The sequence below is a fragment of the Hylaeus volcanicus genome, chromosome 4 (assembly GCF_026283585.1).
Source record: "Hylaeus volcanicus isolate JK05 chromosome 4, UHH_iyHylVolc1.0_haploid, whole genome shotgun sequence".
Lineage (NCBI taxonomy): Eukaryota > Metazoa > Arthropoda > Insecta > Hymenoptera > Colletidae > Hylaeus > Hylaeus volcanicus.
In genome coordinates this window covers 27,887,314-27,912,501 of record NC_071979.1, presented here as the reverse complement: position 1 = coordinate 27,912,501, position 25,188 = coordinate 27,887,314, and the positions used below count along the sequence as shown (strand labels likewise).

Sequence of the window (25,188 nt, the reverse complement as noted above, 5' to 3'; positions counted from 1 at the left end):
CATACATACATACATACATACATACATACATACATACATACATACATGCATACATACATACGTACATACATACATACATACCGTATTAGAGGAACGTTCCCACCCTCACCTTTTTACATTTTGTGTCTTTTCCCCAGTGTTGAACTGCAGAAAGCTAACCTAGAGGCCCAAAATACCCAAACCCCTGGCAGCGGTACCACTCCCGGGGCATCCGGGGCCAGTGCTTCTCCCTCTACCACCACTACCACTGCCTCTCCCTTGGCCAGCGCCATTCCCTTGGCTCAGCTGCTAAGCAAGCCAGGCGCCCTCAACGCCCTATCTAGCCTCACCGCCCTCGGCGGACTCACGGAATTGCTAGGTGGTGCTGCGGGCGCGGCTGCATCCGCGCTTCCGGTCCAGACAACCGGGGTGCACCGGTCGCATAAGTTCACGCCGAGGCTACGTAGTCCTGGCGCACCGGGACCAACCGAGAGCAAATTCAAATCCGAGCGCGCCAAGTACAACCCGTACTGAGCCAGCGGACGACCACCGACGGAGAGACGCGACAGGGAGATCATTACACATTCTACACGCATTACTCATCACCACCACCGACTCCACGACCACCACACACTCACGGAACACGAAATTTACATCGGAGAAACGTGCGTACGGACGCCAGGGTAGCGCGAGTCCGGATTCAAGGCACAGCCGAGGATCGGACCACGGACATTTATATCATGGACTTGATTCCCTCTCGATAAGGGATACATTAACGATGATTAACGCGTAGGGTAAGACAACGACTACGATACTAATCTTTCGTTTCTGTCTTGCTGATTCGATCGAATCGGTTAGTAACCGAGTACGGTGAATACCTCGTGCCGATATAAACGAAAAAGTTCTTTTCCATTTTACAATCCGAGGGTTCGTTACCGAGATATGAGCAGTTAAAGTTTTCACAAAATGGCGCCCACGGTAGACCACCCTAGTAAACTTTGACCACCCGTATCTCTACAACGAAACTTCCGATTGCAAAATAGTAGAAGACTTTTCAGTCTATTTTTTCACGAGGAATTATTCTCTCCATTCGGTTGCGAGAATATTCCATTTTGACTCTTTTTTTTCCCCGTGTTTCTTACCCTCGTATGAATCTTAACGTCGATAGTTTCGTTAGAATTTCGCATTTGCCGTGGATGAGATCCGACGCTGAGTCTTCGGACCGTTCACACTAGCGCGACACGTCCTCCGAGTTCTGCGCAGACGCAGGCGTGTCTCTGTGCAGCGCGTGGGGTCGCGAGAGAGATTTCGAATCGGTGATTGCTTTTTCTGTTTTTACATTGCGTTGTTTACATTTGTTTTTCTCCCCCTGTCGATTCTTTTCTTTTTTTTTTTTTTTTTGCTTTTTGTAATTCTATAGTATCGCGTACGATACCGTCTGAATCTCGGTACCGATTCGACGCTCTTCCTCCCACGCGACTCGGAGGACGCGACTGCTTGTGCACCGTCGCAAAGCAGCCTTTTATATATACATATATATATATATAAATATAAATATAATTACGATGAATTATTAATTGATTAATGTTTTTGATTCAAGAAACATCTTCTTACTTAGCGTTAGGGATTCCGATGTAATTTTTTCTCGTAGTTATAGCCGACCAATTGAATTGAGAGAGGTGTTATTGGCGCGAGTTGAACCGAACGAACGCGAGATTAGAGAGAGAGAGAAAAAAAAACAAACGTTTAGGGGTGTATGAGAGAGACTTTATATACACGTATAAATATTATCGATTTTTTTGTTTTGGTTTCTTTTAAATTATGTCTTTACAAAAGGGAGAAGGAGTAGACGAGTATGTAAAGTATTAAGGAAGATGAAAAAGAAAATTGAGAGACAAACATGCGTCGTGCGTAGATGCACAGTGTCGTAATCATGTAACGTGCTGTAGAAACGACGACAGACTTCCTGCGGAAATGGTCGAACCGACCCGACCGACACAGATAGCGAGAACGAGAGAGAGCGAGAGAGAGAGAGAGAGAGAGAGAGAGAGAGAGAGAGAGAGAGAGAGAAAGTATGAGAGAGAGAGAGAAAGTATGAGAGAGTAATCCGAGAGCTTATCGTGCCTCGTTCAGGGGTAGCTTCATCGAAATGTCGTCAGTGAATATAAATTTATATATTCGATTTATCAGGTAATCAATCAATTTACAATAGTGGTCATTTTATTGTAACGATATATAATTATATACAATAAACAGAACGTAATCATTCACGAGGATACACGCTCGAATTATATATATGTACCGGATAGAAAGAAAGTAACGATTCTCCAGCGAGTTCAGATTATTTAGCGTAACCGAGGTTTTAGATACCTACACGTATACAGACACACACGTACACGCATATACGTACACCGGCACACAGAGACATACAGTACTCGAGTGAAACAGACACGTGTCAGGTCGTGTTTTAATCGAAGATTAAAACGTAATTGTACTCGCCCCGCGCATCGATCGTCTTTTCTTCTTGATCGCGCGCAGAGGACAGAAAACTCTATCGAAGAATAATGTTTAATTTTAGTGCGACGCGAACGAATCCGAGTCGACAGCTGATCGGCTGAGAAGAAGAAAAGGCTCGTAAGATGCGAGATCGTACGTTCACGATGAACGATCCGGCTGCGTAAGAGCGTCCAGATCAATGTGTGCTCAATTTCTAGTTTGTAGCGAGGAGGTACTTGCATATAGTGATCAATCAGGTGTAGTTTTACGATTGAGTGACACGTTACTCGTATATCGACTCGGCGCGACTTCATGACCGCGGATTGTCGGCTTCTATGTATTAGTGACGCATGGGAAAGAGGGTAAAAACCCATAGACTGGTGCTGCGAGAGGAGAAAACGACCGGCTAGGGCACCATGACTCCCTCGTTCTTCGAACAGGCCCGCTACTCCCGCAGCTAGTGTTTTCTCCTTTCATAGCACGAGTCCTTACCCTCTAAAAATTCATCTATTCTCGCGTCACGTCCACCAAACATGCCTAAAAACAAAAGCTTTCGAGCGACGAACCGCCACCACGACGTCGCGCCCTCGTATCGTATACTTATTGTGTTCTTCATTCTGTACCACTCCGTAGTCTCGCCCCATTTCGTTTTCTCGTCGAGACAATAATGATTTTTCACACGTTAGCGACGATTTCCCTTCTCGGTGGAATCGTAAACAAGGATTAGAGATTACATCGTAGAGCGAGAGAAACGGAAGGTCGCTCAAGATTCAAAAGAGTATACACAAAGGATTTTTGTAGGTAAATAGTCTTCAATTGTATATTGGTCTCCATAACGATGTCGCAGAGCTTGTGTGCTTAACAGACATTAGCTACCCTGTATCACCTTGTTAAATAAAGCTAGGCGTGTTTAATACAATACGAGAAGAAACCATGTCGGCCTACCTCAGAACGGGGTCCCGCAATGCACTCGTGTGTTTTCAACGTTCTCACCCGACGAGGAAGACGAAGGCTTGGTTGAATCAATCCAAGCGCCTGGGAAACGCGTCGAGCCGTGTGCACGCGTTTGTTATTTATACGTCCATCGATCCAGCCTCTCTGGGGGACTAATTATGATGCAGTACCTTGCGCGACCACGTTTACGGCGTGCTGCATTTTATTGTTGCTCTACCTCCTTTTTGATACGGGACCGAACCAGCCTGTTTCACGAAAGATGTTATGCACAAGATCCAGGCCTAATCGATGAACATCGGGGGCGAGAGATTCGGCAAGATGGCGACAGTCATGCGTTCGTTCTAGATCTCTGGTGAATTGCAATTTTATTTAGACATTCCATTTAGCTTTAAAGTGAAATTCACCGAGAAAATATCGCGGAATGTTTTCACGAGAGAACATCTAATGTAGAGCCTGAAACTTATTGTTTGCCCGAACATTAATTAATTCATGAATGTGTACACAGCGGTGAGCGAAAGTTTCCAGATAGTTGCTTCGCCAACGTCTCTTTTGAGAAGGAAAACAAAGATGAATTTTGAACAACAGTGAACTGGAGTATAACGAGCTACAAAGCAGAATCGTGTAATAGCGTTCGTTCCATTTTTAAAGCTGGAAGCTTTTGTCACTGTATAAAAATAATAGAAGACATTTTCCTGCAGGAGATGGTTAGAAAAACGATGCGTAATTGTCACGTTTTCTCAAAGAGGAATCTCGAGTTCCTTGGTTACATGTCACGCGTCGATTAGGTCTGGACATAGCTGTTAACGAGCATGCACGTCGAACGTGCCTAGAGAAAAGTGTGTAACTCTAGAAAATGATCGCGTGGAATCTTCTTGGTGTACAGTAGAACCTCGATACTTGCAAGAAAACGGAGAATCGTACAATTATCGAGGTAACTAATTAAGAGCATCCTTGCACAATGTATTCTCGATATCTGTGGTCGTTACCTCTGTTCCTGCTTCACTCTCTTCTTTTTACAACTTGACCCTTCGCATTTCCAACCGCGACCATTTCCACTTGCAAACAAACTCTCTCCCCCCCACCTTCACCCTTACCCATCGCCAAGTGATCCCATTCAATAGAATGCAAGGAACGAGGTTCTCGCGCAACTATCGAGGCCCTACTGTACCCTATACGAAAGAAACGTCGATGGAAAAACGTTCTTTACCCACTGTGTTCGCTGCTGTCACACAGGCAATCCTATATATAGCAACCGTGCATACATGTATGTATATATAGATATATGTATATGTCGTGTGTGTACATACGTGCATGTACAAAACGTACGAAGAGTGGAGAGAGAGACTCGTACAGAAAAGATGTAGAGAAAGGGAGAGTTCAACCAACTTGACCCAGGCTCCTGCCCGTCTTTGGTAAGCACCATCCGCTCCTTTGTAGTCCCGTTAATCGACACTTTTCCCATTTTTTACGAACCGTTGGCTACGACAAAATTTCGTTACCTACATATATATGTATATATATATTTTTTTTTTTTTCAATTCTCATTTAACGCCCGTTTAATTTAGCCGATTTTTTTGTATATATTTTTTTTTTCTCGACTCTACCGATCGCGGCAAAGCGTTGTTTCGGTCAGCCAGAATACAATACGACCAATCATCCAAAAAACCCCTCCGGAAACGATTCCACGAGAACAATAGACGTCCCCCTCCCCCCCCTCGGTGTTCAATCTCGACGCACGGACGTGCAACATATTTTCTACGAACCGTCGCGAACTACACGCGATGCTTCGTGTTTACATTATATTTCAGTCATTTCGTTTTGTTCGAACGTTGCACCATTTTTCCATGACGATTGTTCGCAGAAAATTTGTGCACGGTCAATCGGTCGAAAACCAAGAGCAGTCGCTCACGACGTGGATCTTCCGTAGATCCAACGCATGTTACGGAGACGGCCGAAGAAGCGGAACTCGTTGCTCGTTCGGGAAAGTAGGGAAATTTAGATTCAGAGGAAATCTTGGGGAACAGTTTCTCTGCGACTCTTTTATTCGAAGTAGCACCTGAAGAGGTACTCCGATTCAAAAGTTCTACGAAATAACTTACAATTCAGTTAAAGTTTGGTACATGGGTATCAAAAAGGACACGTTGGCACTTACTTCCGATCAATAGCAAATCATAGTAGCACTATCAACCTCCCTCTCAAGCTTTCGAACGTTTTGAGAATCCCCCAAAAAATTTCGAACCGCGCGAGCAACTGCAGTTCCTCGTCTTCGCGCCAAACTCTTCCGCGTCCAGTGCCAGCGTGGTTGCTACCCCCCGCATCCGAGCTTAACCCCTCTGACGGACACGGCCAATTCTGTTTCAGGATATCGCAGGAAGCACCTGGAATCCCGATACCCCCGTACCACTTCATCCCGCCGGACCACATCGTTAAGTCGCCGATCCACTAAAAGTGGTGACACACACGTATGTCGTTGTCGTCGTCGAAAGGACGCGGGGCGTCGCGACGCACGCGAGGCTGTCAATGGCATCTGGGCTGGGCTGGGCCACGCAATGTGTTCAACCAGCTTGCTAATCGACACACTTGCAAAACGAACAGCAACAGATACGAACACACCGACAACAGCAACAAGAACATCAACAGTGGGAGAGGGAGACATTGACACACACACACACACACACACAGATCCATACACGTTACACTGGAAAGATGTCGGTACGCAGATTCGAATGTCTGCGTAGGGAATGGTACCGTACGACACACGAACACTTACATACATTTACACTTGACACGTACACCCACACGTACATACAATTAGGATATTGAAACTTGTGCGCGCGCTCTCGATAAAAGGAGAAAAAGAATAAGAAAAACAATGAGAGGTGTACATACGAGGCAAACGCAGGAAGAAGGGATTTAACACGAGCACACGCGCTTAACACGCGAGTTGAGACGAAGAAGGCACGCACGCGCGTACACGGACATATACTCGAGTGTACAAAACTTGTACAAAAGATATTTAAACAAACAAACAAACAAACAAACAAAAAAAAAAAAAAACGATGCACGCCGCAGCCCGGCCGGGGTTGCTGCCGATTGGTAAAGGGAACAAGCCAAAGATACGTTAGTTTTCATTTTTATATTTAAACGAGAAAAACAAAATGATACGAGACGGGAGAGAAATACGAGAGAATTATTATAACGATTATTAATCATGAATGTGTGAACAAGGACGCTGAATACTATATTAGGCCGGTTCTTAGCTTTTTTCTATCGATGGTGTTCCGTCGCCGCGCTGGACCATGCCGCCGTGCTTGGTCCCTCGGCGCTTCGGAGTCGGGACAGTTGCGTTGAAGCTTGAATTTTTATCTTTTCTCTTCGCTGAATGCAGTGAAATTCCAATGGTGTTTAATTCTTTGCTCTCCACCTTTCGTAGAACGAGATGGCGCCCGGGGGACCCTTCGGAGAGCTTCCTCTGGCGGGAGGGAACGCCGATTCCCCTGTCGAGGAACATGGTCGCGCGTGCGCATCCGCGGAACACCGAGGAGTGACAATTGACCGCGCGCGGTAATTACGTAGTTCCGTAGAATTTTTGCATGCGAGGCTCGATTTCCAAATTTCACGGCAAAAAGAAAGAGGTTTTCTTTTCTGGAAGCGAGCCGCGGCTGGACGATGGCCTTCCAATGGCCGCGGTGCGTTTAACGCGCGTGTTACGCCGTCGCCCTCGACGAGCCTGTCGCGAAACGATCTCGTCGAGTCGCCGATGAACGCGCTCTTCTGTCGAAGGAACAAAGCAAATTATTATGTGGAATATAAATAACGATATATATATTACATATACGTAATATATGTATATATATATTTATTATACGATTAAAGAAACCAATGAAAAAAAAAAAAAAATATAACGAAACAGTTAGAGGAGACAAATCGCGATGAAAAAGGTGCAAGCTCGATGCGCCCAGCTTCGATCTGGTGGCGTTCTTCTTCATCCTCTACTTCATCTTCATCCTCCTCCGTTCTTCTTCTGCTACCAACCATCCGTGCTTCCTCTCGCGAGGGGGCGCGATCGACTCGTAGCTGAAGGACGTATGGTTTGCTTCGACGACACTGAGCTAATCGGACATTTTTCGGTGTATTCGTTGCAGGGTAAATTCAGTGTCTTCTTAGTGATCGCGAGCTTAACTCTGGCTCGAGAGAGACGATCTTGGATTTTTCGATTATCGCATTGCTGTTGTAGCGCGGCGATAATGCGCGTCGTTTACGTTCAGGTTCGGTTCAGAGCGGAGCTGAACAGCCACGAAAAATACGCTAACTACCGCGCCGAGACTTTCGTGGCGCTCGGTTCTCGCTCGAAGACTGTTTTTAGGCGCTAGTTCGAGAAAAATGTAATTCGGCGACGTCACGCATGACTGTATTTCGCCAACGGTATTCCGCGTCGTACCGCTTCCAATCCGTGTGCCAAAGATACGCGAAATTCTGATGGAAAACAAAGTATCGCGTTCGAAGTAGCGTTCGCGAGCTTTCCGTGCTTCCTGTCGTACATCTCTCGAAGTTCCTCGTCCTGGACGATCCGTGTTGTCCTTTTTCTTGTCGAAATTTCTATGTTTTGTCGCGTCTCGTTATCTTCTTCGTTTCCTTTCTTATCTTCTAACATTAGCGAAAAGGCCACCTCGCGTTATCGTTGCTTTTCATTTCTTTGTTTGTATTTGTTCGAATAGACGAAGCGTGCAATACGTCACGTTTGATATTTTTTTTTTTTTTTTTTTTTTTTTTAATCTCAATCTCGTAGCACTACTGTGATCGACGCTTCGTCTCGTTAAGTTCGCTCAAAATTTATCGCAATCTTCTATGCGATTCGATTTCTGTAAATATATATATATATATATATATATATCGTTTCTCGTTGTACATATTTATTGATTCCTCTCGGATCCTTTCGTTCACTGTTCTCGGGTGATCGTCTCATTGTCGATCAGCGAACAATTTTTTAGAGATATTTATCGCGCGTCTGAGATCATCGTGCAACTTCAAATTATTGTCATGTTATTCTTTATTACTATTATTATTAATTTTTTTTTCATTTTTGCTTCGTCGTTTGCGCGGATGAACTTTTAATCGAAACGAATAGCCGATGCCTGTTTCGCGAGTAAACAACAAATTAATCATGGTATATATTTATATACGTAGAAACGCTGCGTTTCTATTCCTATATATATACGTATATTATCTAGTGTGTTTTTTTTTTTACGAATTTGTTAGATAACACTGAGCGAAATAGAGACAGAGATTCGTTTTTTCATATGCATATATATTATCTATATATATATATGTATATACATACGCTAAGTTAAGCATTAACTTATTTTTACTGTTATTATTTATAATAATTTTTAATGATTGCGACGATGAAAAATTGTATGCAATTGGCGTGTTTATTCGACGAAACATTTTGTCTCTTTTTTCACCTATCCAAGAGCCACGGCCAACCAAACAAAACAAAAAAATGATACAAAAGGAAAAAAGACTCAAAAAAAAAAAAAAACTACCACCAGTACACTGTCCGCCACCGTCATCCCCCTCCAGGATCTTCACGTTGTCCTCTTCGTCTTCGTCATCAACCATCGTCTCTTCGCCCTTTCGTCGTCCCGTTCTTCATTCGCAGATCCCCTTGTCCACCCCCAACCATCCAACCTAACACGCTATTCTTCGTATATCGTCGAAATGAACGACGTATCGTGAAGTACACGCGAAAGAAAAGGAAAAAAAAAACAGAAAAGAGAGAGAAAAAAATAAGTGGAACGTAGACGGTGCGACGGTCACCGAACGACAAACGACGGCATCGTTCTTCGAGCGAGAAAAAAAACAAACGGTTATCCAACATAATTATAGCCTCTGTCTATGAAAATGAGAGAAAGAGAAAAAAACAAAAAAGAGACACACACTCACACACGTAAGTTATATCGAAATAATTAGTGAGAGACGCTGTATGATTGTGTATATCAACAATAAATAATTGCTGTGATTAGAATCGATTATTAGTAAGTAGTTAAGGACAATTTTTAAGGCGCATCGCATGAGATAAAAGAAGGGGGGGAAAAAGGAGAGAAATGGAGCACTTGGTGTTCGCGCATCGCGTGTGCGCGTCCGTGTGTATGTGTGTGTTTGCGCGCGTGTGCGATGAGAGACTGTGAAAGAAATGGAAAAAAAAAGGGGTGGAAACGAGAGACGAACAGAATAGGAGAGAGAGAGAGAGACACCTGGCGTGCCAGAGAAGAAAACTGCGAAGAGAGAGAAAAGAATGAATAATAGAAGCGAACGCGTTTCATAGGGGTGACTTAAGAGGCTTTCCGTTTTTATTTTCCCCCAAAATGGCGAATCAAGTACGTGCGCGCGTGCGTGTAATCCTCCTCGATCGTCGAGAGGCATTACGCGAGTCTGAATATAGCTATCCTTGCATTAGGACAGTGTAGATCCATGGGAGAACGCTTCCTTTAAGGAGGAATCAATCGGGAGGCGATTGCCGCGCGCGTTTACGTAGACAAACATAAACACACACACACACACACACATACACCAGCATAGTGCTCTCCTCGATCGAGTCACTCTGCCTTGGATCAGAAGTTTCGCTTAATTGATCTGGACCAGAATTTAATGTCCTTTTAACCCTTTGCGATACAGATTTTCTGATTTTAGCAAAGTTCTGTCGAGTCTCGCTCGACACAGAAATGCAAAAGGTTAATCTATCGCAACCCTTTCGGTACCGTGACCGCTTACAAACGCTCAGCGACCATCTGTGGGCGTCCATCCGGAACGGTAGCACCGAAAGGGTTAACGGCGAGTCGACAGAGGAGAGCGCACCGTCCACCCTCGAGAGTGGACGGATCGAGAACAACCCTGCGTTTCCAAAGCCCCCTGGTAACTTTGATTTTATTCCACGGCGAAGAACGGTGGTCGGTGCGAGCATTTTTCATTTCTTCTCGTCTGTTGTCGCGGGTGTCTATATCCATCGAGTGCATCGCCACTGTCCACCGAGCTTCGACCAAACCAAATCCAATCGAACCCAAGGCCCTCGATGGTTTCCCCGTAATTCGTCCCCACCCCCTCGACCCGATTATCGTTTCCATCCTCCTCCCAACCACTGAATTTCCTCTCTCGTCGCGCGACCAGAAACCATCGTCGCGCCTGATATACTCCAGAAGCATATCCGGTGACACATATGACTAGGCTACGAATAATTAACCTCTCTTTTGCTCCGATAAGCAAGCTCATATTTATTCGGCGTGTATTGTCACTCTCAAATAGATGATTAATTGTATACTTCGTCGGGACATCTCTAACTCGTAGATACCTTCGATCAGTCGAGTCTTGGTAGTGTCTAGTAGCCACTAAGGCGTCGTCTGTCAAGTGTAATTTTGGTATTAACGGTGAAGGGAGCCGCGTCAGAGGGTTCGGCTGACGAAAGGGGACGTCTCGCGGGTACGCGCCACGTGAACTTCGTGGGATTACTCGAATTACAATGTGGAAGAACAGTGTTTCAAGAACAAGCGACGTATGTGAGCGAAAGTGGGAGAGGAGACGTCAAGGGACACTTGGAGCAACTTGGACTTCGGGAATATCAAGGTTCCTCCAGCTGTGCAATGTCATCCGGGAGTCGAAAAGGATCTCGACTCGTCCAGGTCTCTAACGAACCTACAACTTTGTAACTAGGCCGAGTTTTGAAAGAACTTAAGACTTTGTATACATCCTGTTGCAGTAAGGGGCATTTGATCACCTGGACCTTTGCTCGATGGTACACACGGTACAAGTCCATCCACCCAAAAGGACCTCCGGAGCTCCATGTCGACTACATGCTCGTACCATGTCATCCAAGCTTGAAACAATCTGCAGGCTTGCGTGCTAATATACAATTGATGCGGATCTAAGATTTGAAGAGATCACCAAGTTTTCTAAAACTTTATTTGCTGATATAACATCATTAATTGAATTTGAGAGGACCCGAAGCTTCGAGTACCGAGTACTAGAGTCTTATCCAAGATTCTTGAAGACCTCCCGAGTTGTTTCTTGAGTACATCAGACTCGAGTACGCAGCCCCTCGCCACCTTCTTCATATACACAACATGTACGAGCAGCTCGATTCGAGAAAGAATGGTATCCGTGCGTCGAACATTTTTGGCTTTCCCGTAGCCAACGAAACTGGGGGTTCCCTACAGGAAGTCCAACTAGGAAACGTCGATCTGATCGTTCCCATCCCTCCCCCTTTCGTCTTGTCACTTGCCCTCGAACGAAATTTATTGAGAAACGAGGACGTTGCGCGCGTCAACGTCGATAGCAACGCGATCGTATCGTTGTGGCGTAGAGCAATCTGTTAGTGCAGGGGCCTTATCCTTACTGCGCGGGTCCTGGCGGGGATTCGTCGCGAAAGCAATCGCCAATTTCTAGACCACGATAGAGAACAAGACGATAAAGAAGAAACGTTGCCAATACGGGAATAAGAAGATTGGAACGAAGTAGCGATACGTACTGTTCAGAGCAATTGGGGATCGTGTATTATTTGTACAGAACCAAGAAGACATTGCAATCCTGAATTACAGTAATGTATCATTCACAGAGCACGAAGATTTTCATTTCAAGAAGTAATAATCCATATGTGAGTGGGAGCATTCCAGATCCAAAGAATCCGCCTCCGTAGCAGAGAGTTGATCAGCCAACGTTCTTGGGCATGCTCGAATCAATCGAAGAAGCTGAAGATCCTCCGCTTGTTTCGAACAGTACACGTAGGAATTAATCAGTATTAATATCAGCACCGGATCAGCTCGATTTACGTTCGAGGAGCATAGTCCAGCGAAGAAATGTAAAGTACACGAAGCGACCAGACGGTTCTAGTGTCCCAGAATGGCGGCCAAGTTGTCGATGGACGCATCCTCGAACGATGAAACCCCCGTTCGTGACGGATCGTCGTCAGGTGCCCAACCTTACCGTAACGCAAGGCAATCAGCTAAGAAATAACTTAGTTTTTATAGGATATTGAAACACGCGCTCTACTTTGGCGGGGCGTTGAATTAAGGGCAACACCTTTCTATCTCTCGTCTGAAGGGCGCGTGGAACAAAAGGGTCGAGCGCGATCGGGCGTTTGGCCAAGATTCTCAATGGCATATTTTTCTGTAACGATTGAGAGCGAGAGAGAAAGAGAGAAATGGAAGAAATAACGTTGTATTTATAAAAAAAACAAAACAAAAAAACAAACAAACGATAATAATGCGAAGGACTAAAGAGAACTTCGAGTAAGCGAGACACGCAAGATGCTGGATGGCAGAGATGCATGGATGCGCGCGAGAATTTCATTGTTTTCCTCTTTATGTGTGCCAAAAAAATACAAACGAAAAAATAACAAAAAAAAAAAAAGAGAGAGTACGAGAAGAAAAATTTGAGGATCGTGGAGATTGTTCAGCGAGCGGCTCAACCTTGTGCCAAGCTTAGATAATACGCGGACTGAATAATAAACACGTGTGCCAAATCGTCGTTACACCTCCACCGCTGCAGCTGTTTCGAGTATAGGTAGGCTCTGTTCTGTCGTTTCTCCCTCGTTGCCGTGCCCTGCTTGCCAGCCTTCGGTCCACGCGCTTTGTTCACCTGTGGAACGATAACCGCAGGCTTGGTCCGAGCAGTGACGAGAAGCCGGCAACGAGCGACGGAAGGAAACGTTGGCCAGCATCGTTCGCGAAATGTCCGCTTTCTGGGTCGGAGCAGAGACACTCGACACCGTCGAATCCTCGCGGAGACGAGGGCGAGTCCAACAACTCCACGCAAATGGCTCGAAAAAAAACCCGTAACAGGGTCAAGCGGTCTCGCGGATTGCCAGAGGATCCTCGATTAGGTACCTCGAGTTTTCTCCGCTTTGTTGCCAAGTTTCCAAGCTCGTATCACCAGGAGAGTCGGACATATGTGCCAAATCGACGTCGCTCGCGAGTTCGAGCGTTAGGAGAGATGAATAAATGGAGAAGTGGAAGTTACGTTTGACCCGATGGCTGAAGTGTCGGAGGCGACTCTGTAAGTGGACGTTTCGGACGCAGGCTCGACGACGAAGTGGAATTTCGTTTTCTACGGCAGTTCGGATCCTACCCGAATTAGTGACGTGCCCTTGTCGGGCGCAAGAGACAGGGATTATGTAAAAATACGAAAGTCTGACCTTGCGAATATTGGGAACTCCAGTCATCCACTCGAAATGTCGTCTCGCGTTATCCAGCGACGATAACGGGGTAGCGCGCTTTTCCGTTTACGAGAACCGAGCTAAACGTATCTCCTCCCGTCGATGTGAATCCCCGATCCCTCCCTTCTGTCTTCCCTTTCGTTCTTCTCTTACGTCTTCTTCGGTAGCTGCACAACTGTTCGCGATCGACGCAGAAGCTGGGCGAATGCGTTTCGACGATCCGCGATAGGCTGGGAGAAAGATCAGGAATGGATAAGTTGTGATCGCAGGTGCTCGTCGTACGATGTTGCATATCAAGCTTTGTGAACGCTGTAATCAGACCATGGGCAACTCCTCTATTTACCTCGAGACGAAAGATGCAGGATATCAGCCTAGGAAACAGCGAAAGTAGCTGATAAAGAAGCGAAGTGCCAGGAAGAAAGGCAAACAAATTAGGATGGATGTAGAAAGAGAAACCAAGACTGCATCAGTATGGCTGACACTTCTTGCAAGTCTAAAGTAAAAGTGTTTTAGGTGACGTTGAACAACCGACCGAGTCCGAGCCGACTACAAGCGTTCACTGGAGCGTCGCAAATGTCGCACAAGATCGGAAGAGTACGGCGATCACGGTAAATGTTGACAGAATTGTTCCCCACGAGTATTTTATACGATTTACGAGTATTACTATAATTAACCTCCTCTTTAAATTGATCGTAGGCGATGGCTATTAGAGACTCAAGACCTTGAGACTTCCGTGAATAATTTCTGGACACTTAAATGTATCTTTCATTGATCTGGTCAAATTGTTGGAGGCTTCCGATAACGACATATCGCATTCAGGTGTCCGTGGACACAACGTACCACGCGGAGGATTCTTACAGTTTCGACTGTCGTGTAATATCAAGAGGAAACAATGAAAGAATAGTTTGGGTAGCAGCGCATTTAAAATTGAGTTACTCGAGACTTAGTATCGCGGATCGTTTCGCATCGCCATGTAATTTTCTTCGTTGGTCCTTTGCAGCGATCGGTTCGTCGTTGGAATCACCGTAGCTGCGCGCGGAGGACGAAGCACGTGACACGAGAGACCATGTTCCCCTCCCACGTTTTCCTTTGCTCCAATCTGCACCAAAAACCGATCCGATCACGGCTATATGTGCGTATACTTCGACCGTTCCTTCTCTTCTTCGTCATCGACACGTCTTTCCTTTTTATCTTCCTCGGCCGATAACGACTTATGTTGAAAAGCCTTTACGAAAACAGGGTCAAAAATACTTACGTGTAATACGAGTATTTTAAATTTTTATCGCGGTTAAAATGAGGTAAAAGAAAAAAAAAATGTGAAGAATAAATAGTAAATAGGCGAGAGAACAAAGTGGAGAAACAAAGCAAGCGTAGTGTGCAATGTAACAATGAACAAAATAACTTAATGAAATAAAGGAAAAAAGCGAATAAAAAATTTTTACAAAAAAAAATAATGAGAGAGTGAGAGAGATGTAATTGTATGAGGGAAAAAATGCATTAGAGAAACGTCGCGACTGCATCTTTCAATGCGTTTCGTCGGGTATGAGAGAGCGAAACGTCGCTTTTTATAACGTTGCTGCGAAAAAAGAATATATACATATATATATATATATACATATATATATATATGTATATGTGCGCGTAGGCTGCATGCTGAGCGAGTTCTGTTAGCACAGGGACTAGGGTGAACACCGTTCTTGATCGCGGTATCGACGTGAAAAGCGATTATCACGGAGACCTGACCGAATCCTCGACGATCCATTAAACGCGTTGCATACTTTATCAGCCTGTGAGCCCACCTCGCGACGAGGGGAACTCCGGCTGGCCGTGATTGGCGTACATTTTTCATTGGCAACATCGCGAGCATCTCGCGTGCGCTGACGTCGTATAAAGAAGTTACTTTGACGACTGAACCACTTTCGTACGTTTTATTTAACGATTTGGTTCACCGTTAGAGAACCAAATACAAATTCGAGGAATCGTAGGCTTTTCCTCCCTGTGGCCCACGTTTGTTTCCGATCGAGCTTGTCGAGGAGAATCGAGCGGTCCCGCGATTCGGTCGATAGCACTCCAGGGTAACGTTTCGTAAAACCTTCTCGTGTAACGAAGCGGAGAAAATGGCAGACGACGCGCGTGCGTCGAGGACAAATACGTAAATTAGTGGCGAGCCTTTCTTAGAAATTGGACGATAGCGCGAGCAAGTATGGGCGGGATAATGAAACGAGACGCCTGTTGATTGGTCGACGGTGCGTACGGCGCCGCCCACGGGCGGTGGCGTCCTTGGGGACCGCCAACGGTTGTGGACAGTTCCTGGAAGAAATAGAAAAGGGGGGTGATCACTGAGAGGGGTTGGGGATGAAGCCAGATGGATTATCGCCTAGGCTGAGGCTGTTCAATTCTTTATTCTGGAAGCAGGAGTAGAGTGCGTGAATCTTCGAATGCCCCTGAATATCGTCAGTTCCGCCTTACAAGATACGCCCACCTACAGTGCGTCGAGGAGAAGAACGAATCGTGAACGCACGGTAGTGGTCAAAGAGTGGAGGTGATGCTCTCGAGAGCACTCTTGCCCAGTTGAACAGGCTCAGCCTAGAACCTAGCCACGAACCCGCTTGATACCTCTTAAAAGAGGACAATGACACTCAACTTGACGAACTGTACAAGGTGGACAAAATTGTACGTAGCCGTTGTCACGGTCCCTGATTGCCAACATTCCCGCAGTGGCGCTGTACATGCGTATATATGCGTACAGGCATATGTGTATATATAAACGATATACAATTACCGTAAGCGTATAAAAGATATAATTTATATATAGCTGTATCGTACGTCATCAGTACATGTAGAACAGGCTTGCGAGTGTTCACATGTGATCGTCTCAGCCGGCGTGAGAGTGCTTTATCCTAGAGACTGCATGAGTGAGAGATATATATATATATATACAAGAAAATATATATATATATATACATAATAAGTAGATAGGTACAGAAAGAAGGAGAGAGAAAATTATACCTTGTAGTCGACGTTACACATATCTTTAAACTTGTTCGTTTGTGAGCGTGATGCGCAACACGGGTTCCAGCGACGCGCGTTGATCTTATCCAAGACGATGATATCGCTCTGTAACGCGACGATTCGACGCCAAGCGTCGCTGATCAGACCGCGATCGTTTGCGCCCAGTCGTCACGGTGGCGGACAACGCATGTAGACCCGTGAATAACGCGCTGGTAATCCCTGGCCCAAAGTCAGTCTACATATCAGACTCTAGTTAGCACCAGGTCCCTTCTCAACTTTGGACATCTTCACCTCGAGTACGAATCTCTGGCGTGTTGGACGATTCACGATCCTACCGTCTCTAGATGTCTCGGACGGAGATCGTGGATCGCTGAACATCGATCTCTGAGTCCTTTGGTAACTCCTCTTTCTCCTCAGTCACGGAAGCTGCGCTCATTTTGTCCCAGGCGATTTCGGGTAGACGTTTCACAAAGACCTGCCGAAGTCGCCTGACCCGTGGCCCTAGGAACTCTCCATCCTTTTTGGAACGAATACAGCGATCTGACTAGACTTTTGAAAATTCTTTCAAAGCTTGAGCGTCAACACTCGATGAAATCGTTATGTTCGTTCCACCCAGTATGCATCCTCTTCGGACCCAAAGTACTCGTACCGCCAGTTACCACTACTAACAATATTATTCGCCGCTACCAACTGTAATCACCGTCGATACCGCTACCGCATCGCCCCGTTATCTGACAAATTGTACACCGAAGCTACGTCGTAAACGGAAATATCGAGAGGACAGACTCTTTCGAAGGGACGTCGCTTCATTTTCTTTTTTATTTAATTTTTTTCTGTTCTTTTTTTGTCGGAGTAGCATGTCACGGAACTCGATCACAGCTGCGTGCTTCTCTCCTCACTCGCCTTCTTCTCTTGGTCCTCATCATCGCAGCGGCGCTCCTCTCGATCACGTGTGCTGAGAGAAAATTGTGACATGCTCGCGAGTTACTCGAATCGTTACGAAAAGCAATACGATACGGGAAAGGCTCTATTGGCCGCTCAAGATCATCCAGCAGGTTACTCCCACCTCGTGTACTTCCACTCCTCCGCCAGGGAGAATGGCTCTGAATGGAATTCGGATTTTGTGATCGGAATTTTTGGAAAATGTTCTTTAATTATTGATCGGCGTTTCGTATTAAGTAAACTAGCGAGTATATATGCAATGACCAGCAGTATTATTATGAAAATGCAACTTAGAGGGTGAAAAGACAAATTTCTCTTATAGCGCGAACATCAGGGGCATTCTTCATCTCGCGGTTCGTTTCAGTTTTTTCGCGTTAATCTGCAGGAATCTGGATAAAAGGAGGGGACTCGTTAATGATCTTGAGCTGCCAATTGAGTTCGATCTGACTGTAGTATACGATACATTTGTTTGAGGAAGAAAACAGTTGCTTCGAAGGGCTAAGTAACACGAACGGTGGCTCTCGATTAAGAATCTCGAAGCGTGTATTATACTATTTGCCTCTTCGAAACAACCTATTTCTATCTTCAAATATTCTCCCGCGTCGTTGACATATATTTTAGGCCCTAAATTAGGTGACCGTTACCGTAACGTATCAAACAAAGGAAAATATGTTTCGTCGAGGTATTTTATTAACATTTTACATTACTCGTGCGATCGAAAACGGAGATAATTATATTTTCGATAATTCAGTTCTACGATTATGCTATCGTAGACGACGGCCATTGTTGAGGGCCACGGAGGTAGGGTTCGTGGACAGCCTGTTTAATGAAATTAAGGAAAACTATTTTTTCTTTCCTTTGCACGTGTTAGTATAGAAAATATATTTCATAAGAAGTTTACGCGTCGATTAAATCAATTCAATTCGAAAGGAAATCCCGGAATTTCGATCCACAAATTCGATCGACCTGTTCATTATTTATCTGCGCCGTAATTTGTCGATTTCTCTCAGCGCGCAGTCAACATTTCAGTACCCGTTCATCGTCGAAACCTCTCCGAAATCGAAACGCCACTCGCGAATGTCTTATTGTGATAATCGAAGCGTCGATTGAAATATCGATCCGTTGCGAACGAAAGACGAAGAATCTTAAGCATTTACGATCGTTGGTCAGCGTTATTGGTACGACTGTCGATGTGTGTTTTCATCTCGCGAAACGAACGCTAAGAGCAACGTTTTCTCACGCCAATCTGTTTGTTATGTATTCGTATCGTCGTATACCTTTTACGTAAATCGATAAGTTGTTGATTAGTTGCTACACGCGGAAGGACGAACAATCATCCTGCGGTTTTAATTTAAAAAAGGCGCACGGTGATTATCGTCCTCCCATTTTGTTTTTTCTTTCTTTTTTTATGATAAGCTTTTATTGCTCAAAAATTCCCTCTCCGCCACTACGGAGAATGTTTTCCATTTTTGCCAACCGTTCGCGAAACCGTTGTCGATTTTTCTCTGTTTAAACCACTCGTGGTTGTATACTTCGTTTTGCGTCGGCGAACGTTTCGTTCGATTTCCCCAAAAGGGAGACACTAACCGTGTTTTTATGCAAGGTTTCCCCGCGCAAAGAGCATTGGTCGCAAAAGTATGCCACTTGATATTCACAATTGTTAATGTTTTAGCTTACCGATCTTTCGTCATTGGTTGTAGAGAAATTTTTGACAGGCGAGAAACTTGCTTCGTATTAGTCGTGTGAGTCAAGTTTTTCTAAATATTACGTCACCTCCTCGTTATACGAGTTCAAACAAAGCATAAATGATATGGAAGAGAAAGTGGCGCCAATAATTTTCTAACGTGGAAACCCTGTATAACGGTGAAAATATCCAGTTACTGTTCGCGCGCGAGAAGAATCCATCCGATGATTTACGTCGCTACATGCATTCTTCCAGCTCGCGAACAGTAGAACGAGCTCTTTTCATTGCACCTGCACGCGCGAAAGCGATCGAGAGTCGACAATTGCGACTCTCCATTTGCGTTTACACCGTTCCCACCTTCATGCTCGGTTGATGTCGGATATTCAGCGATTGTACGTGTATGTAAAATGTGCACACATCCTCGCACGCGCATGCATACACACAGAAACACACAAACACACAGACGCGCGCATTGTAATTTATCGTCAATGTTACTTGAGTGTCCGTCAAGGCTATCCAAACGATAACTGTTCGTTCCGACAGCTATACTTGCGAAATATATAATACACGTATTATAACGTATACATATAATATGTATATTATGTATCGTACAGAGGGATACATAGCCCGCACGAGTTATCGACGACCAAAAAGTGCCGAAAACATTGGCGAGAAATATCGTAATAACTGGGAGGGGGGAGGGGGGGGGGAGGGGGATTTAACGAGAAAGTATCGTTTGCAACGGTGGAGTCCAAGTCAAGCTCCGGAGCTTGGGCACCTTCCCCCACTCCGTCTCCTAGCGCGCGCGATCTACGACTGCGCAGACGCCCCGCTCGACTACGGCGCAGCTCAGCTGCGGCAGCTGTCTCAGTCGACTGCGGTCCGTCGACGGGGAATGATCTTTGCGACGGGTCTCCACTGGTTTACACGAATTACGTCGTACACGCACGATCGAGATGACGGCGTAACGCAGAGACACAGAGGTATTACACACGTATTTGGGACGGTACTCTCGTGCACGCGTACACACGCATACATATATATACATACATGCATATGTATGTATACAATAACAAAAGAACACAAAAGTTTTATTCGCATCATTACAGCAGCAGCTGCACCTCTTTTTTGATTCTCACACGCACCCCCACACCGATCTTCGAATTGAACATTCTTTTTTAGCGGTCAGAGAGAGGGATCCGCGAATTTACCAACCACTCGAATAGAGATTTAATGTTTGTAAGGGCAATAACGATTGTAAATTCTTCAAGTACACTGTATTTGAATGTATAAGTTGCATAAAAAAGACAGATTTTTTAGATATTGCACTATAATATTTATTATTCTAAGGTTAACGAGACAGGGTCGCGATTCGCCGCGCTCGCGATACCTCGCCCGCGCTCTCATCCTTTATTGGCCTCGATCGCGCTCGATTCCCGACTTAATCCTCGGGATCGACAGCGAACGAGATTTCGTCTTCGTTCGCGGGCCCCCCCCCCCCCCCCCTCCCCCGAAACCCCGCGGTGTAATTTCATTTTCCATCCTCGTCGAAGTACCCGAGCGAGTTTACCACTTCACCTGAACGAGGGAAATACATTTATTAGCGATCGAAAACGCCGAGTCGCAAGCGCGGCCGCTTCGCGGCGATCATGAATTAATATTAATTAATAAAGAGGCAAAGCGAATGCATTGTTCTTTCCAATAAAAGAAGAAGCAAGATTTTTAGTGTTTACACTACAATTGATAAACGATTCTATTATTACATAATATTATATTAATAACAATATTATTACTGTAATGTTTGTTTTTGGTTATTAAAGTGTGTATATAGCAATATATTCTAGAAATGGTCTCCACTGTTGAATCTCTTGCTCGCCAATTTCCCAATCGACGTATTCGTCAGACATAGCCATCGTATAGATCACGACCGATCTATCACTATGATCTATAGTGCAATTTATTTACATGCTTGTCATGCTTTAAAAAAGTCGTGATCTCTGGTCTAAATACAATATCGATAAATATATCAGTTAATTGACAGATCAATGTTTTGTATCTTCAATTTGACAATTGGAATTTTTATTTATATAAAGATTTTTGAAGATACAGTCTGCGCTTCAAGTAGATTCAAATGCGAGATTCGAGTTGGGTTCACGTGGAATTCACCAGATGACGCTGCATTCGAACGAAAGCCTATAAGTAAACAAGTATATAGGTGACAGTTCGACACGTGCTATTAGTTTTCTTGAATAAATTTGTATTCAATATGTCGTCAAACGAAATGGAAGTAGACGATGAAACTGAGACGAAGCCAAAACATTTCCACGAGTTAGAATTAGACGACAGAATACTAAAGGTAAAAAGTTAAATGTATCTCTCTTTGTATAGAGGTTATATTATCGAACCTAACCTCTCATTACAAATTCAGTATTTACTATTTACGATTGTAACACGATTTTGTTTACGCAAAATTTTAGGCCATTGCAAAATTAGGTTGGCTAGAACCTACATTGATACAAGAGAAAGCAATACCATTATTGATGGAAGGAAAAGATATTTTGATTCGAGCACGCACGGGATCTGGTAAAACAGCGGCATTTGCTATACCGCTTATTCAGAAGATTCTGTCGAACAAACGAATGCAAATGAAACAGGAAACTAAAGGTCTGATCGTAGCTCCGAGCAAAGAATTATGTAAACAAATACATGATGTGGTAGTTAGCTTAACAATAAAATGCAGCAGAGAAGTAAAAGTGGTCGATATCAGTGCACAAGTAGATTTAATTGCACAGAAACCATTGTTAGCAGAGAAACCTGATATTGTTGTTGGCACTCCAGGCAGATTATTGCAGCATTTAAAAGCTGGCAACATGAAGTTGAAACGTTCTCTAGAAACATTGATAATTGACGAGGCTGACTTGGTATGTAATTTTAACTTGATGTAATAACTTTTATGGATAATATCAATTTTATATTTCAGATATTTTCATTTGGATACGAGGATGAAATAAAAGGTGTGTTGCAATACTTACCCAATGTATACCAAGCAGCTTTAGCTTCTGCAACCCTGTCTGAAGATGTTGTAACTCTTAAAAAATTGGTGCTTCATAATCCAGCAATATTAAAGCTAGAGGAACCTCCATTAGCTCCACTGTCTCAGTTAACTCACTACAGTCTTGCTGCAGAAGAAAACGATAAAGCTGCTATTCTATATGCTTTACTCAAATTGACTTTAATTAGGTATAAAAATGAAAGTGTAAATTATACAAAAAACAAAGTACTAATGTAATCATTTTTCTCTTGGCAGGGGAAAGACTATCATTTTTGTAAATACAGTAGATAGATGTTATAAATTAAAGTTGTTTTTAGAACAGTTCGGTATACCTACCTGTGTCTTAAATTCTGAATTACCAGCAGTTTCGAGATGCAGAGCGGTCACTCAATTCAACTCCGGAACGTACGACATTATAATAGCATCCGATGAAAAATCTTTGGAAGAAGTAAATATCTATCGATTATTTATGAACTACTTATAATTTATAAAATTGTAATTTTCAATATTCGCAACAGCCTCATGTAGTGAAAGTTAAAAAAGGAAAACGAAAGAAAGATAAAGAATCTGGTGTAGCACGCGGCATAGATTTTCAATTTGTGTCCAATGTGATCAATTTTGACTTTCCACTGGATGTAAACTCGTATATTCATAGAGTTGGACGTACCGCACGAGGCAAGAACCAGGGGACAGCATTGAGTTTTATAGCGATAAAAGAAAGACCTCTTCTTGATAACGTTGAGGAACAATTAAAACATTGTTACAATAGCGATAAATTGTTCAAGACGTACCAATTCAAATTAGAAGAAGTTGAAGGTTTTCGGTACGTAAAATTTCATGTTCAAGTTTGAAGTTGATTCTAACGGTTCCTTTATTTTTAGGTATCGAGCAAAAGATGCTTGGAAAGCAGTAACAAGAATAGCCGTTCGCGAAGCACGCTTGAAAGAAATAAAACAAGAGGTATTGACTTGTGCGAAATTGAAAAGCTATTTTGAAGACAATCCAAGAGATTTACAATCGTTGAGGCAAGACAAAGCACTGCATACTGTAAAATTACAACCACACCTGAAAGATGTGCCCGAGTACATAGTCCCACCCACTTTGAAAAGACTCGTAGGTATGGGTAAAAGAAAAAGAAAATTTGACAGAGAGGCCGCAGGATCCAGATCTACCGCTACGCAGTCGAAATACCAAGCACGCGCATCGAATCCTCTAGTTAGTTTACAAATACGTAAATAAAAAAATTTTACGCTAATGTACCTTGTATAATATGTTACGAATAAAATAATGTAAAAGGTAATTACAAATTAGGATCAACTTTCGAATTAGAAAGGGAGGAAATGGTTTATAGGATTATGAAAATAAAAATAAACCCTTTGTTTAATCTAATAGGAACAATATATTTACCCAATAGATACGAAATATAAAATAAAAAGTTGATTAAGTGGATTAAGAAATAAAAAGTTAGTCAATACGTATTTGGTGTTGTACAAAAATTTATAATATAATTAGCTAATATGTGCTGAGTGTCTATATACATATATACCAACATATTTTCTTTAACTTTGTTTATTTTTTGCCTCTGTTCAGTATAAATAACATTCTATTAAAATGTGTAACTTTGCAAGTCCTCATACATTCAGATTGTACAAAATTGTAGATGAAAAATTACATACTATGCAATTATTCTTTAACATGTAATATCAGAATATCGTATTGTAACCTACGATTTTTCTGTACTTCTGTTTGGCTTGTATTTTTTCCTAATACCATCGTTAAAACCTTCTCTATTTCTGGCAAGTTCAATGGCATAAAATTGTATTCTAGTTGTGAGTATACTGTTTTCTTCAGAGTAATCACCGTCGCAATCTGCTCTCAACAATGTACCGAAACTATAGTCCTCTACAAGCCCCTTGAATTGCTCGCAAAATGGTCTCCACTTAATTTTTCCCTCTGGTGATTTTAATTCGTCCTCATTTATTTTATTCACTTTTAGATCAGGGAATACATCTCGAAAGGTTTTATATATTTGTTCATCGTGAGGAGTAAGTTTTAAAAACTTAGGATCGACAGAACATAAAATCTATAATGAAAAGGTATTCAATGTTTAAATCTTTATCTGTTGTCAAATGTAAACAAGTAATTTAAAATTATTTTTACATTAAAATAAACTTCTGCGTGCTCCATTGCTTTCATTGCCCACATAGCTTCTACGGAAGGCTAAAAAAACATGCAGACATATTGTAGTTACTTATGCAAATTCGATTGTCCAATTTTTTCTTTAATTATAACTTACATCATTGTCAAATTCTTCTGCAGGTCTGGACAACACATCGGATCCAGCTAACAGTTGATCTGCGGTCTTAAAATAGCGACAAATTATTCCCAATCGATGAACAGCTCACGATTTTAATAAAAAATAAAAATAACAGTACATTCTTAAAAATAGATAAACACAGTTTGATAATAACTTCGCAATAGAACCATGTTTCAGATAGCTACCAAGGTAAACTCCGTATAAAGTAAAACATTGTTTCGAGCAAGTTGTTTCATCGTGATTTCAGTGAAATTTGAGATAAACAATGAAACGAAACGTACACAATAGGTTAAGAGTTACTCTCACGCGAAAAAATTGGTGAAATTAATAGAAGTTCATCGTACTCACAACATCCCCAATAAACGCCATTTCTCTACTAGCTAAAAACAACTTGTTATCGTTGAATTATCAAATAAATTCAGCGATGTTTATAAGAACGTTATACGTTGGAAATCGAGAATCGAACGTGTAATATGGACAATATGGTGTGGTAGTACTACAGTAGTACACATGTCACGCAGTCGAAACACACGTGCAGCGCAACA

At 43.2% G+C, this 25,188-nt stretch overlaps 3 protein-coding genes across 12 annotated transcripts in view; 2 read left to right on the top strand and 1 right to left on the bottom strand.

Annotated features, from left to right (window-relative positions):
- Positions 1–21,125, top strand: part of LOC128875979 (poly(rC)-binding protein 3) — a 108,542-nt gene extending 87,417 nt beyond the window's left edge. For 6 of the 10 annotated variants that reach the window (XM_054122056.1, XM_054122050.1, XM_054122053.1 and 3 more), the window contains one exon: positions 138–2,249. In XM_054122056.1, the coding sequence (XP_053978031.1) occupies positions 138–513 (376 nt within the window). In that variant the 3' untranslated portion in view covers positions 514–2,249. Of the gene's footprint in view, positions 1–137; positions 2,250–5,790 lie in introns of those variants that run through there. The other 4 variants (XR_008456925.1, XR_008456926.1, XR_008456927.1 and 1 more) reach the window with 4 other exon arrangements.
- Positions 21,126–21,281: 156 nt separating this feature from the next.
- Positions 21,282–23,715, top strand: LOC128875981 (probable ATP-dependent RNA helicase DDX56). The gene is made up of 6 exons (XM_054122057.1): positions 21,282–21,630; positions 21,752–22,195; positions 22,255–22,514; positions 22,582–22,774; positions 22,845–23,149; positions 23,208–23,715. The coding sequence occupies exons 1-6, from the start codon at positions 21,541–21,543 to the stop codon at positions 23,563–23,565; spliced, it is 1,650 nt and encodes a 549-aa protein (XP_053978032.1). The 5' UTR covers positions 21,282–21,540; the 3' UTR covers positions 23,566–23,715.
- A 139-nt stretch (positions 23,716–23,854) lies between these two features.
- Positions 23,855–25,154, bottom strand: LOC128875985 (protein PBDC1). Its single transcript, XM_054122061.1, has 4 exons — positions 24,992–25,154; positions 24,623–24,688; positions 24,487–24,546; positions 23,855–24,409 (listed from the first exon to the last, which is right to left on the bottom strand). The coding sequence occupies exons 1-4, from the start codon at positions 25,010–25,012 to the stop codon at positions 24,050–24,052; spliced, it is 507 nt and encodes a 168-aa protein (XP_053978036.1). The 5' UTR covers positions 25,013–25,154; the 3' UTR covers positions 23,855–24,049.
- Between the last annotated feature and the right edge of the window lie 34 nt (positions 25,155–25,188).